Source organism: Macrotis lagotis, chromosome 1, assembly GCF_037893015.1.
Source record: "Macrotis lagotis isolate mMagLag1 chromosome 1, bilby.v1.9.chrom.fasta, whole genome shotgun sequence".
In the NCBI taxonomy this organism is placed as follows: Eukaryota; Metazoa; Chordata; class Mammalia; order Peramelemorphia; family Peramelidae; genus Macrotis; species Macrotis lagotis.
In genome coordinates this window covers 736240365-736253731 of record NC_133658.1, presented here as the reverse complement: position 1 = coordinate 736253731, position 13367 = coordinate 736240365, and the positions used below count along the sequence as shown (strand labels likewise).

At 34.8% G+C, this 13367-nt stretch overlaps 1 protein-coding gene across 2 annotated transcripts in view; it reads right to left on the bottom strand.

Moving 5' to 3' along the window:
* MIPEP (mitochondrial intermediate peptidase) overlaps positions 1 to 13367 on the bottom strand; it is a 196654-nt gene that overhangs the window by 94803 nt on the left and 88484 nt on the right. For both annotated transcript variants that reach the window (XM_074216207.1, XM_074216206.1), the window contains exons 15-16: positions 10245 to 10319; positions 6931 to 7050 (exon numbers count right to left, since the gene is read on the bottom strand). In XM_074216207.1, coding sequence (XP_074072308.1) covers positions 6931 to 7050; positions 10245 to 10319 — 195 coding nt within the window. The remainder of the gene's footprint in view (positions 1 to 6930; positions 7051 to 10244; positions 10320 to 13367) is intronic.

The following is a 13367-nucleotide window of genomic DNA, read 5'->3' as shown; positions in this document are numbered from 1 at the left end:
GATTCTCCAAGAGACTGCATAAATGACTTAGTAAAATGATGTGAGAATTTTGTCTTTAATACTAAAATTCACATATATATATACATATGTGTGTATATATGTATATATATGTATATATGTAGTCCTAATAGCAATTGTAGAAACACACAATTGCCCTTACTAAATTCAACATCAGACTATGGACTATGAAAACTAAATATATAGATTAGACCGTCCATGCACTTCCTACAAAAAAGTATATCAATGCATTACACATAAATATATGAAGTCATAATCTCACTGCATGCAATTAAAACACATTCATGCCTTCTAATCCTATATGTAACCTCTAATCTGAGTGTCTTCCTTAAATCTTTCATATGGTATTTGTCTAATGTACTAGAGGCCTTCCTCTGTATCGTATAATACTTAAAGATATCAAAGGATATTTTGCTACTCCTTACTATCACTTCCAAATCATCAAAAATATTTGTGTTCATATATTTGCATATAGTTTTCATTTTATCCTAGAAGCAATAATAAACTTAACTTTACTGAGTAAGAGTGTGACATGTATAGACGAGCTTTAGGAAAATCACTTTGGTAGTTGGGTAGAATGGGAAGAGGTTTGGCATGGAAACCAATTAGGAAGACTATTACAGTAGTCCAAGTAGGAGGTAATGAGGATCTGAACTAAGATGGCAGTTATGAGAGCAGAGAGACTGGGACTGATGGAAGAGATACTTTGGAGGCAAAAATATGACAACTCAAGAAGTAAATGAGAAACACCATGCCTAGCAAGGAGTAGGATGAGTAAATCATTCAGTCAACAAGCATTTATTAAACACTCCCTATGTATTATGTATTAAATACTATGTATGGAATTGAGGATACAGAAAAGGTCTAAAACAAGAAAACTTAAAGGAGTTTGTATTCTAACATCAAAAGACAGACTGCCCCCCGCCCAGGTGCCAAAGGTATGAACTGCCTTGGTTGACTGTATTCTCTATGTGTGCTTGCCTCTCTTACCAGGGTGCTTAGAATAGCTGCCTGCTCTTCCAAATGACACCATACTTCTAAGAATGTATAACCTGGGTTAATGGAAAAAGTTTGTTACTATTGTTCATGTTTTACCATTTTGGTAAAAGCTCCATGTCTGCCCTTCCTTAAGTATCACTTGATCCATGCATCCAGCTGATAGTAACCTAGCTCTCTTCCTTTTGCAATGTCATTAGAATATCAAAGCCTGAGGAGCAACTAGGTGGCACAGTGATTAGAGCACAAGTCCTAGAATCAGGAGGACCTGAGTTCAAATCTGGCCTTGGATACTTAATAATTACTACCATGTGACTTGAGCAAGTCACTTAACACCAGTACCTTGCAAAAAACAAAAAACAAAAAATGGATAGCTCTACTTCCTTTGCTATCACCTTCAATTCTTTATAGTCATGCTTTAACCTCATCATCCCACTGAAACTGAGTATTCTCTCTCTCACTTCATTTCTAATGATCTCTTTATTATCAAGAATCAGCTAAGTGGTAGAGTGGAAGGAGCACCAACTTTGGAATCAGGAAGACCTGAGTTCAAATCCAGCCTCAGACATTTGACACTAGCTGTGTGATCCTGGGCAAGTCACTTAAATTAACCCCAAATCCCAAAATAAAAAAAATGAAAAAACCAACTCTCTAAGTTTTTGTGACAATGTTCTTTCCTAGCTCTCTTCATATAAAGGTTCTTTCCAGTTCTCTTCTCTTCTTCCTTTATACTAAATTGGTAACTGGTGACCTCATCAGCTCCCATGAATTCAATTATCTTTCCTAAGTAGATTCTAAAGCTCTTTCCTGATCTATAGTCTACAACTAGAGACACCTCCAATTCAATATGTCCCAAACTGAACTTATCTTTCCCCTCATACTCTCCCCTCTTCCAAACTTCCGCATTACCCCTGAGGGCACTATTATCTTTCCAAGTGTCACCCAGACTTGCAACTTAGCCATTACTTTTGATTAACTGCCTCCCTCCCCTGTTTTAAATTGGTAGCCAAAGTTTGTCAATCCAAGGTTTATAGAAGTCATTTGTCATTGTTACCTTCTGGAATATGCCCCTTTCTCTTCTCTAACATTGCCATTACTCTATTGCAGAATCTTATCTCCTTCACACCAAAACAACTGGAGCATTCTACTGGCCTCATTTCTCTACAATCTAGTTCATTCTCAACTCAATTATCAAAGGGCTCTTCCTAAGGCACAGGTCAGACTACAGCACTACCACCACCATCACCATCACCCTACCCACCCCTACACTCAACAAATTCCAGTGGCTCCCTTTTACCTTGATGATAAAATATAAAATCCTATCTTTTCAAGTCTTTTTACAGCCAGGCCCTTTCCTACCATTCTAATCCTTACTTATCTTATTTCCCACTAGATACTCCACTGCAATTCTGGCCCTATCCCTATGCATGGAATTCTTTCCCTTATTATCATCTTGCCCCCCTGGTTTCTTCTAAGTCTCAGTTAAAAATCTCACCTTCTGCAAGACAACATTTGCCACTTTTCAATATTTGTGTCTCCCCTCTCAGACTATTTCCAGCTTATTGTAGATCTTGCTTGAATACAGTTATTTGCATATTGTCTCTCCATCAGACTGTGAATTCCTTGAGAATATGAAACTGTTTCTGATTCTTTTAAAAAAAATGTTCCTGGGGCAGAGCCAAGATGGTGGCGTGAAGGCAGCATTTCCCAGGAACTCCTTCCCCCCAACTCCAAAAGTCAACAAATTATGACTCTAGCCAAAATTTAGAGGGGCAGAACCCACAGAAAGACTGAGTGATACATTTTCCCAGTCCAAGATAACTTAGAAGTTTCATGGAAAAGGTGTGTTTCACCAGGACCAGGAGTTGGAAAAAGTCCCAGTCCCAGCACAGGCCCAAAACAGCTTGAAGGGGTGGGGAGAGAAGTCTGCTACACCAGAATGAATGTGGAGTGAGGAAGCACTGGCCACAGAACATGCAGCAAGAATCTGGAGATAGCAGCCTGCACCCCCAGAGCACAGCCGATAGAAGGTAAGGGGGTCAGGGAAGACTGCAGAAATTTCTCTGCTCTCCCTCAGGGTAGGACTCTGCTGTTTGCCCATACTCAGACCCAGTTGCAGTTTGGGCTTCCATACTAAGATAGCCAAGCAGGACCCCTCCTTACAGCTCCAGAGCAGAGGGAAGTGCAGTGGTCATCTACATATCAAAGCACAGGCAAGAGAGCATAAGACTTTGGAGGAATAAAGGTCCCAGTGAGGTGGCCCCCACCAAAAAAAAAAAAAAACAAACCCAGTCTTGGAAGTGCTGTAATTAGTCTTGGGCTAAGGAAATGAGTAATCAACAGAAAAAGAAGAATCTGACCCTAGAGAATTATTTTAGTCCCATGGAAAATCAAAACACATACTCAGATAATGACAAAATCGAAGCTTCCATGTCCAAAAACCTCCAAGAGAAATAGAAAAATGGGCTCAAACTATGGATGAGCTCAAAAAAGACTTTGAAAAGCAATTAAGGGGGGGGCGGCTAGGTGGCATAGTGGATAAAGCACTGGCCTTAGAGTCAGGAGTACCTGGTTTCAAATCCAGTCTCAGACACCTAGCTGTGTGGCCTTAGGCAAGCTACTTAACCCCATCTGCCTTAAAAAAAAAAAAAAAAAAAAAAAACCTTAAAAAAAAGCAATTAAGGGAGGTGGAGGAAAAACTGGGAGGAGAAATGAGAGTGATGCAGAAAAATCACGAAAACCAAATCAGCAGCTTGGTGAAAGACATACAAAAAAATACTGAAGAAAATAATATGTTAAAAACCAGTTTAGGCCTAATGGAAAAAAGCAAAACAAAAGGCAAATGAGGAGAAGAATTGGCCAGCTGGAAAAGGAGATTAAAAAAGCTCTCTGAAGAAAATAACTCCTTCAAATGCAAAATGGAACTAAAGGAAGCTGAGGACTTTGCAAGAAAGCAGGAAGCAATAAAACTCTCCCAGAAAAGCCAAAAATTAGAAGAAAATGTGAAATAACTCATTGGAAAAACAACCAACCTCGAAAACAGATCCAGAAGAAATAATTTAAAAATTATTAGGCTATCTGAAAGCCATGATCAGGAAAAGAGCCCAGACTTCATTTTTTAAGAAATAATACAGCAAAATTGCCCTGAGATCCTAGAAGCAACTGAGGGAACTCACCAGTCACCTCCTCAAAGAAATCCCAAAAGAAAAACTTCCAGGAATATTATAGCCAAATTCCAAAACTCCCAAATCAAAGAGAAAATTCTAAAAGCTGCCAGAAACAAACAATTCAGCTACCAAAGCTCCACAGTCAAGATTACACAGGATCTGGCAGCATCTACATTAAGGGCTCGTAGGACTGGAGTATGATATTCCAGAAGGTAAAAGATCTTGGTTTACAACCAAGAATCAACTACCCAGAAAAACTGAACATGCTCTTTCAGGGTAAAAGACAGACTTTCAATAAAACAGGGGACTTTCACACTTTCCTACTGAAACAGCCAGAGCTGAACAGAAAGTTTGAACTCCCAAGTACAGGACTCTGGTGAACCATAGAGGGGGTGGATGAGAAGGACTAACTATGAGGAACTTAATGATATTGAACTGTTTGTATTCCTGCATGGAAGAACATATGAATTCATATGAATTTTCTCATTTATAAGAGCTGTTAGAAGGAGAATATATAGACAGGACAGAAGAAGGAGCGGAATATAAGGGTATAATAGAGTAAAAAGATGGAGTCAATGGGTGATAAGGAAAAGTACTGGGAGGAAGGGAAAGGAGATGAAGAAGCTAAGAAATTCCACATAAGAGTCAAGAAAAAGCTTTTTTCAATAGAGTGGAAAGGGGTAAGGCAAGGGGGAATGAGTGAGCCTTCATTCTCATCAGAAATTAATCAGAGAGGAAATAATATACACAATTAAAAGAGTGAGGAAATCTCTCTTACCCTAGAGAAAAATGAGTAGAAAGGGATGGGATAAGGGGGAATGGGGGGAGGGAAGGGGGAATAGGTGATAAAAGACAGGGAAGATTGAGGGAGAGGGTACTCAGACACAACACATTTTTGGACGGGGCCAGGATGAAAGGAGAGAGAGAATAGAATAAATGAGAGTGGGGAGGAACAGAGTGGAGGTACAGCTAGTAATAGCAATTGTGGGAAAAATATTGAAGCAACTTCTCTGGTGGACTTATGATAAAGAAAGCAACTCACTCCAGAGACAGAGCCACTGGAATCTGAACACAAATGGAAGTATATTTTTTTTTCTCTCTCTCTCTCACTATTCTTGAGGTTTCTCATCTTCCTGGGGGGGGGGGTTATATTTATTCTCATAATAAAATTATTGTAATAATAAAGTTCACTTGCAAAATAAATAAAATATTCAAAAACAAACAAAATGCTCCAAATGCTCAGTAAAGTTTCTGACATATATTAGACCAGGGCTATCCAACCTTATTTTAAAATTTTTTTATTGAAACAACAGACAACATATTTTAATTTGTCATTTTAATGAGAACTTGGCTTTGTTTACTAAAGCATTTAGTAAACAGGTGGGCTGCATAAAAATCGCCCTATGGGCCTCATGCGGCCCATAGGCTGCATTTTGGACAGCCCTGTATTGTATTCTTAATAAATGCTTTTTGATTTGACCATTAAAAGAAAATGCTGTGATGGGAAAGACCCACAAACTTCTTTAAACTTTATGTAAACATACTCTGGGAGATTCAACCTGCAATAGGGGGTTAGAAGTGTGGTAATCAGAGAGAGGTGTCAATCTAAAATCTATGCATCCTCCTCAGCAAAGTTTAAGTTACAGAAAAAAATAGAGAGAATGAGCGTGTGTGCAACTGAGCTCATTGCTGCTTAACAGAACCATAAGAGCTTTCTAGATTCTCTTGATTTAGGTCTTTATAGTACAGTTTCATTATTTTGTTTCAAGTCTTCTGTATAACCCAGAACATTAGATATAGTCACTCATATTCAAAACTACAAACCAAAGTGCATCTAAGATCTCAAAGTTGGATTATGTCATCTTGATTTGTACATAGAACTGTTCTCTTCCACCAGTACAGAAACCAAGAATTAAATTGTTTATATTCCCAAGTATTTAGTCTAGAAGCAGAAAGCAAGAGGTGGGGGGGGGGGGCGGGGTCAGAAGTAGAAGAATAAAACCAGAAAGTTTCTTTTGGTTCAAAAATTTTGACAAGGAATGCAATGAAAATGACACATTCAAAATAGATACAAAAATGTGTGTTTCAAACACAGAAACTACTCATCTAAGAAGCAGCAGGCAACTATGGTTGATTCCGTAACTATAGTTGACTCCTTATTAAACCATACTTATTAAAATCTGTTCCAATATCCAATGTCATGAAACAGATTCCAAACCTCCCCAAACTGAAAAAGTTTATCTAATTCTCTCCCTCATTTTATAGTTGAAGAAACAGAGGTCCTTTAGAAGGCTCACCCCAAAATCATAAATTAATTGGTTGCCAAGTCAGGTGGTACAGGTTAAAAAAAAATTCCTTACTATTACTGCTAACAATAACTAGGACTCAATCAAGCCATTGATCTTTTCATGAATAATGAACTACTTTTTTCCCCACTAGCTGTCATGAATAAATGAATGGAAATGGAAGGAAAAACATAAATTAACTGTAGTGATTAATTTCTGTCACAATCATAGAAGTCAAGCAAACGTATTCCTAGGGGAAATAGAAAGATTTTTTAGAACTGCCATGAAGTTTCAGAAATTTTATAAATGAACATAATACATTTTCCACCTTCAGTTGTGAAAATTCTCCCTAGAAATTCAAGAATTTCATGTTTTGTGGGTCAGAAGGTGATGACAGTTTACCCCCCTGCTCAAGCAAGAGAATTTCAGACCTTTAAAAGGTAATATTAAAGTCTAGTACTCACAGTGTTTGGTACATATGGGAGCCCATAAAATTTTTCCTGTGTTTCCTTTAAAATGTCTGTGGTTGACCTCTTTAAGGGATGCTTCCCATGGTAGATTTGATCCAAAGTTGCATAGAAGACCTAGACAGAAAAACATATATTTGGTTTTGGCATTTAAGATGTGGTTTACCAAACACAGAAGACTAAAAAAAAAGATTAACAGTTGAAAAATACCTACACAATTATAAATACAGAGATGTTTTCATATTAACTATAAGAACTATGATAATGATTAAAGAATCACTATCAACCTCAAAATTAGCAGTTGTACACATTAGAAACCTTGAATGTTATGAGTATGAGTATAGCTCTCTCTCTCTCTCTCTCTCTATCTCTATATATATATATATATATATATATATATATATATATATATATATATATATCTCAAATTAAGTTTTTAACCACAAGATTGGAAGTTTGCCAATATTTAAGTAATTGAAAGTGTGAGAAAACAGAGTTACAGATATGACCTTTTGGGACTACAGCAAAGCCTTTAAAATTTCTTCCTGGAATTCTATATTTTTAAAATAAAGACAACTGATGTGTCAGTGTCTATGCACTAAGGTGACAAGTCTTAATACAGGAAAGTGACATGAAAGTGAAATTGCAAACTAGTGTTTGGCCATCAGATACTACAAAGGATTATAATGTAGTTGTAGAAGAAAATGCAAAGGAAGGCAAATAGGGCAATAGTACTTAATATTAGAAAACTGCACTAGAATCAGGTATTTGCCTAAAAAGAATCCTAGCTTAATTGGATGGCCAGAAAGAAAATGATCGCCTCTGAATAAAGAAGCAGGGGTAGGCTATATGTAATTAAAACATAATTAAAGAGTAGAAAAAGGGCAAGTACATTTCCAAGAAAATTAACATTGAAGCTTTCCAAGATTTGTAAAACTGCACTTCACACTTAAACTGGAACAAAGGAGAATATGCTTTTTACTGAAATACCTTAGAAATTTCATAGTAGTATTAACTAAGGCAAGAAAGCCAAAGAGTCTATCCTGTATTTTAAAAGGAAATTCTGTCATAAATATATTGTGCTTTAGACCCTTATCTAGCCAAGATAGATCTGGAATTTGTAGAGAATGTGCAGCTGTTAACTTGAAAGGAAAAGCAATTAGTCTGGATAAAATAAAAATTCTAAATAACTTCTAGCTTATGGCTTGATCTAGATAGAGGATTATAGTTCTAAACTAAATTTGAGCTTTCACCAGCTAATAAAATGCAGTCATTTCTTAAACATAAATATTGACTTTGTCTAATGGAGCTGCAATTCAACTCAAACTTTTTGCTTCTCTCTTCTATGAAGTGGAAATGGCATTGGTTGAATTCAAATCGCGATCAATTCTGTGACCAAGAACAATCATTTAATACCATGGGACCCAGTTTTTTTCTTCTATAAAATAAAAGTTTTCAGACTAGAAAACAGCTATAACTTGGAGAATATATCTTTCCAGAGAAGTTACAGCTAAACTCTGATACAAATAGATAATTCTTTTAGGTTGGTCCTAGATTCCATATATTGGCTACAATTCACTTAATAGTTTCAAGATCTATGCAATCTATTATAACGTACTGTATTTTGTGCATACTCAAGTATTTGAAAGGTAGGAATAAACAACATATATCAGGCCTTTAAGGGCAAGGATATTGACTTCACTGACTCCAGGAAAAATCAAGTATTTCTGCGAGTCTACCATACTGCTAGAGTATCTTCAATAGACTGCTGTAAATGAACAGATTTAAAATATAAATACCATCTTAATATAATACAATAATAACTTAAGAGTTAATGGTGTAAATACAAAGTTCTTCATATATAAACACATGAATAACCAACATTTTGAGTGAAAAACTGAAAATACATCAAATGAAAGGAAAAGAGTAACAGAATACCATAACTGAAAAAATAATTATGACTTAAATATTTCAGTTGAAAAATGATAAAAGACATTATCTTTAATTTAAACAATTAAATACATTCAAAACTACAAAATGTATTATGTCTTTTGTGGTGCATAAACACTGGAAAAAAGGTATAGAACTAAAGGGCGGCTAGGTGGCGCAGTGGATAAAGCACCAGCCCAAGAGTCAGGAGTACCTGAGTTCAAATCTGGTCTCAGGCACTTAATAATTACCAAGCTGTGTGGCCTTGGGCAAGCCACTTAACCCCATTTGCCTTGCAAAAAAACTAAAAAAAAAAAAAAAAAAAAAAAAAGGTATAGAACTTAGACCTGTAAAATAAATAGGACATACTAATACTTCAGTTGATAGTAAGCTGTGTATGACATAGAAATAGAAAGCTATTCATGTATGACATAACTGTATTGTGCATTGAAATTTGCAGGGGAAATGTTAAATGCCACCTTGGGACGAAAGTCTGCAAAACACCATTTTAAAACAATGCATTGTTTTTAAAAGAAAAGCATGCTAACAATTTCAAAAAATGATAAATCTACTTCAAACCACTCAGTAGACTTATTTCAAATTTCTCTTTTCCAACTTTGTTTTGGCTCCCCCATACAAGCCTCTATTGTGTAATACTAAAGTTGGACATAAGAAAATGTGCTGGCAAAGATTTTTTTAGCATGGTTTTCCTTTTAAAAGAAAATATTAAAACATTTGTTCAAGAAGAGAAAGCCACAACATGGGCTTTGAAAAGACAAGTATTCCTACAAATGGATAATGGCAAAACCAGATTCATCAGTTATAAAATACTTGTTTTAAAATTATTTAAAAGTCCTTAAAAATAATTTTTATCTTAACTTAAACTATTTCTATATAAATCGGAGGTTCTTAAATATGAGACTTGTGAACTTGCTTTTAAAAATATTCCAATAACTATACTGCAATATTAACTCATTTTCTTTATTACTTATATATTTCATGAATTAAAAATATTGTTTTGATAAGGAGTTCACAGACTTCACCTGTCAAAGTGGTCCATGACACAAAAAGAAGATTAAAGCCACCTAATATACTCAAAAGTTGAAATCTAAAATAAAAATATGCTAATTTTTATTTATCTTTGACTTTTCATTTCATGAATTCATTTCATAAATAAAATTCAAAATGCAACAAAAAACAGGTTTAATTTCTTTATGTCATTTTTAATACTCTAGGGATTAGCTTTGAGAAAATATGAAATTACAAGATTTTGGTTAGCACCTTTAAATAAATGTGCCATATTAGCAAGAACATAAGATATATGTTTATCTTAGATTACTATTCTGACTAAACATAGAACAAAACCAAATAATAATTCATACCTGAAGTTGCATATCAGCCGCAGCACAGGCCTTTTTGGATTCGCAAAGTCGAGACACCATGTTTTTTGGTAGTGCCTTGGGAAAAAAATCGTAAGTACTAATTTATACTTATTTAGGTCAAAATCTAAAAAATATATATATCAAATGAAACAAAATACATAATGGAATTTTATACTTTTAAAATAATTTTGACTTTTAAAGAAATCAGATAAGATGACTAAGTTGAAGACATTCTGCTTAACTTTCTAAAGTAGCAATCTGTCAAATGGAAGTGCATACATTCAAGTACACTTTTTTAAAAAATCCATCTATAGCCCTCAAATGCAAATAATCATAGAATTATTACTGTATTATTTATGGAGCCCATTTAAACATTGAGTAATCACTTTTTTGTTTGTTTTGGGTTTTTTTGGTAAGGCAATCAGGGTTAATTTACTTGCTCAGGGTCATACAGCTAGTAAGTGTCAAGAGCCTGAGAGTAGATTTGAACTTAGGGTCTTTTGTCTCCAAAGCTGTTGCTCTGTCTACTCAACTCCCTAGCTGCGCTGTGCCATCATTTTTTAAAGCACATAGATACAATGATGGTAGGACTAAAATGTCAAAAATCCAAGTAAATAGGCAGCCGCCTATTGGCGTAGTGGATAAAGCACCGGCCCTGGAGTCAGGAGTACCTAGGTTCAAATCCGGTCTCAGACACTTAATAATTACCTAGCCGTGTGGCCTTGGGCAAGCCACTTAACCCCATTTGCCTTGCAAAAAACCTAAAAATAAAAATCCAAGTAAATGAAGTTAGAATTGGGAGTGACAGTCATACAAGAAACTGAGCTATTGAAATTTCAAATAATTATATAATGAATTCTTATTTTCCAGCCTGAAAAAATGGAAGTACTTATTTACTACTTTGTATACTGAATCATATTTATTGCCCAATATAATTTATGGCTTCCTACATATGTCTAATGAGGATTCATTCACTATACTAAAATTGGTAAAATAAATTATATTGCTCCTCAGGAAAAAAACTAATTATTGACTTGAGAAAATATTTTGCTTATTCTTTTTTTTTTTTAGATTTCTCCTAAGGCAATAGGGTTAAGTGGCTTGCCCAAGGCCAAATGGCTAGGTAATTATTAAGTGTCTGAGGCCGGATTTGAACTCAGGTACTCCTGACTCCAGGGCCAGTACTCTATCCACTGCACCACCTAGCCACCCCCTTTGCTTATCTTTTATACATAATTAAAATTTATACTTCTAAAATAATTATGATTTTTTAAAATCAATCAGTTGACAAGATGACAAAATTGAATACATATTTCCAAAGCATGACAGCTAGGTGGCACAGTGGGTCGAGTGTCTGACAAATTATTTAACCCTGTTTGCCTCAGTTCCTCTTCCGTAAAATGAGATGGTGAAGGAAATGTCAAGCCAGTTTCTTTACAAGAAAACCCCAAATGGGGTCACAAAAAGACATACCCAACTGAAATAAATGAACAACTTCCAAAGTACAAGCTCTAGGTTAACTGATGTCGATCATTTAGCATTTATTTAACATTTCACATCATTTTATTAATATAAAAAGGCATTATTTTGGACAATTAAAATAAGAATTAAAAGGACTGATAAATAAAAGTGTTGATATTTTCACAGATTGTGTTATCAGGTAAAAATTATAGGCATTACAGAACTTGAATAAAAATATAAATGATCATAACTAATAATAATAAAAATAATATAGAAGTGAGGTAGAGGAGAAGGGATGGGAAGAAAAAAATTAAGAGTACCATCAATGTCACTTCAACAATGAAAATTTTTAGGAGAAACCAAAAGTCACATGTCTTGACACAGCAAAAAATCTAAGAATTACATAAATTAATAAAAAGACAGTATAAAAAATAACTACTAATTTTTAGAGACTGATCAAAAAGATAAGAAAATAAGAAAAGGATCCATTAGGAAAATGTTAATTTGAGATTGGCAATTTATCATCAGTACAATAATTAACATCACCAAAAAGTATTTAAATTTCAAATGTAAAGTCCTATATTTAGGTTCAAAAATAATTGAAAAAATATATTAAAAATAATGTTTCAGAGGCGGCTAGGTGGCATAGTGGATAAAGCACCAGCCTTGGTCAGAAGTACCTGGGTTCAAATCCGGCCTCAGACAATAATTACCTAGCTGTGTGCCCTTGGGCAAGCCACTTAACCATTTGCCTTACAAAAACCTAAAAAAAAAAAATAATGTTTCATGTAAAGAAGATCTAAGGAATTTAACTGAATTTCATTAGGCCTTAACAGTGTGATAGAGTAATCAATGAAGGAAAGCAATCTTAGGCTGTTTCAATAGAAAAAGTATCTAGACTAAGGAAAGTTATAGTCATACTGTTCTCTCCTCTTCTCAAAAGCCATAATTGCAATATAGCATGAATGTCTTCAGTTCTAGGCTACTTATTTTAGGAAGGGCTTTAACAAATTGAAATAACTCTAGGGGAAGATAACCAGAGCAGTAAAGGAACTATATATAGTTCACTAATGGACTGGGAATGCAACTAGAAGAACAACACTTAGTTGTAGAAAATGCAAATCTTCAAATACAAAGGCAAGGAAGAAGGAAAAGACCCAGGCAAGCAATCTTTCAATTTTGCACTACATTTCACTTTAAATTTATATTTAGGTATGGTGACTTGAGAAGTTAGCTGACAGCTATAATTTTATTAGAAAAAATAATAAAATTAGATTTAAATATTCTTTTCTCTTAGATATCCATTAGAGATAACCTTCCACTTGAAATCAAGTAAGCAAAACCAATGTTTCTATTCTCAAGTGGCGACAGCTACCTCAACTTTAAAGATAATGCCTTTAAAAGTCTTGTATTAAAAACCCAAAGCTATAAAATAACAAGAAACATCAAAGCCTTCTCATATGCATTCTCTATTAAGTATTACTGTTAAGAAACAACAATTTTTTTTGGTGCTTAAACTGAAGTAGATAATATTTTTTAAAAATCCCCAAATATGTGGAGGAATGCAATTATAATCAGCTAACATATATTTTTAGGCCATTATAGGGGGTATAAGTATAGCACATGGCTGTCCCTCATCTTTGGTTGCGGTAGAAAATCTTA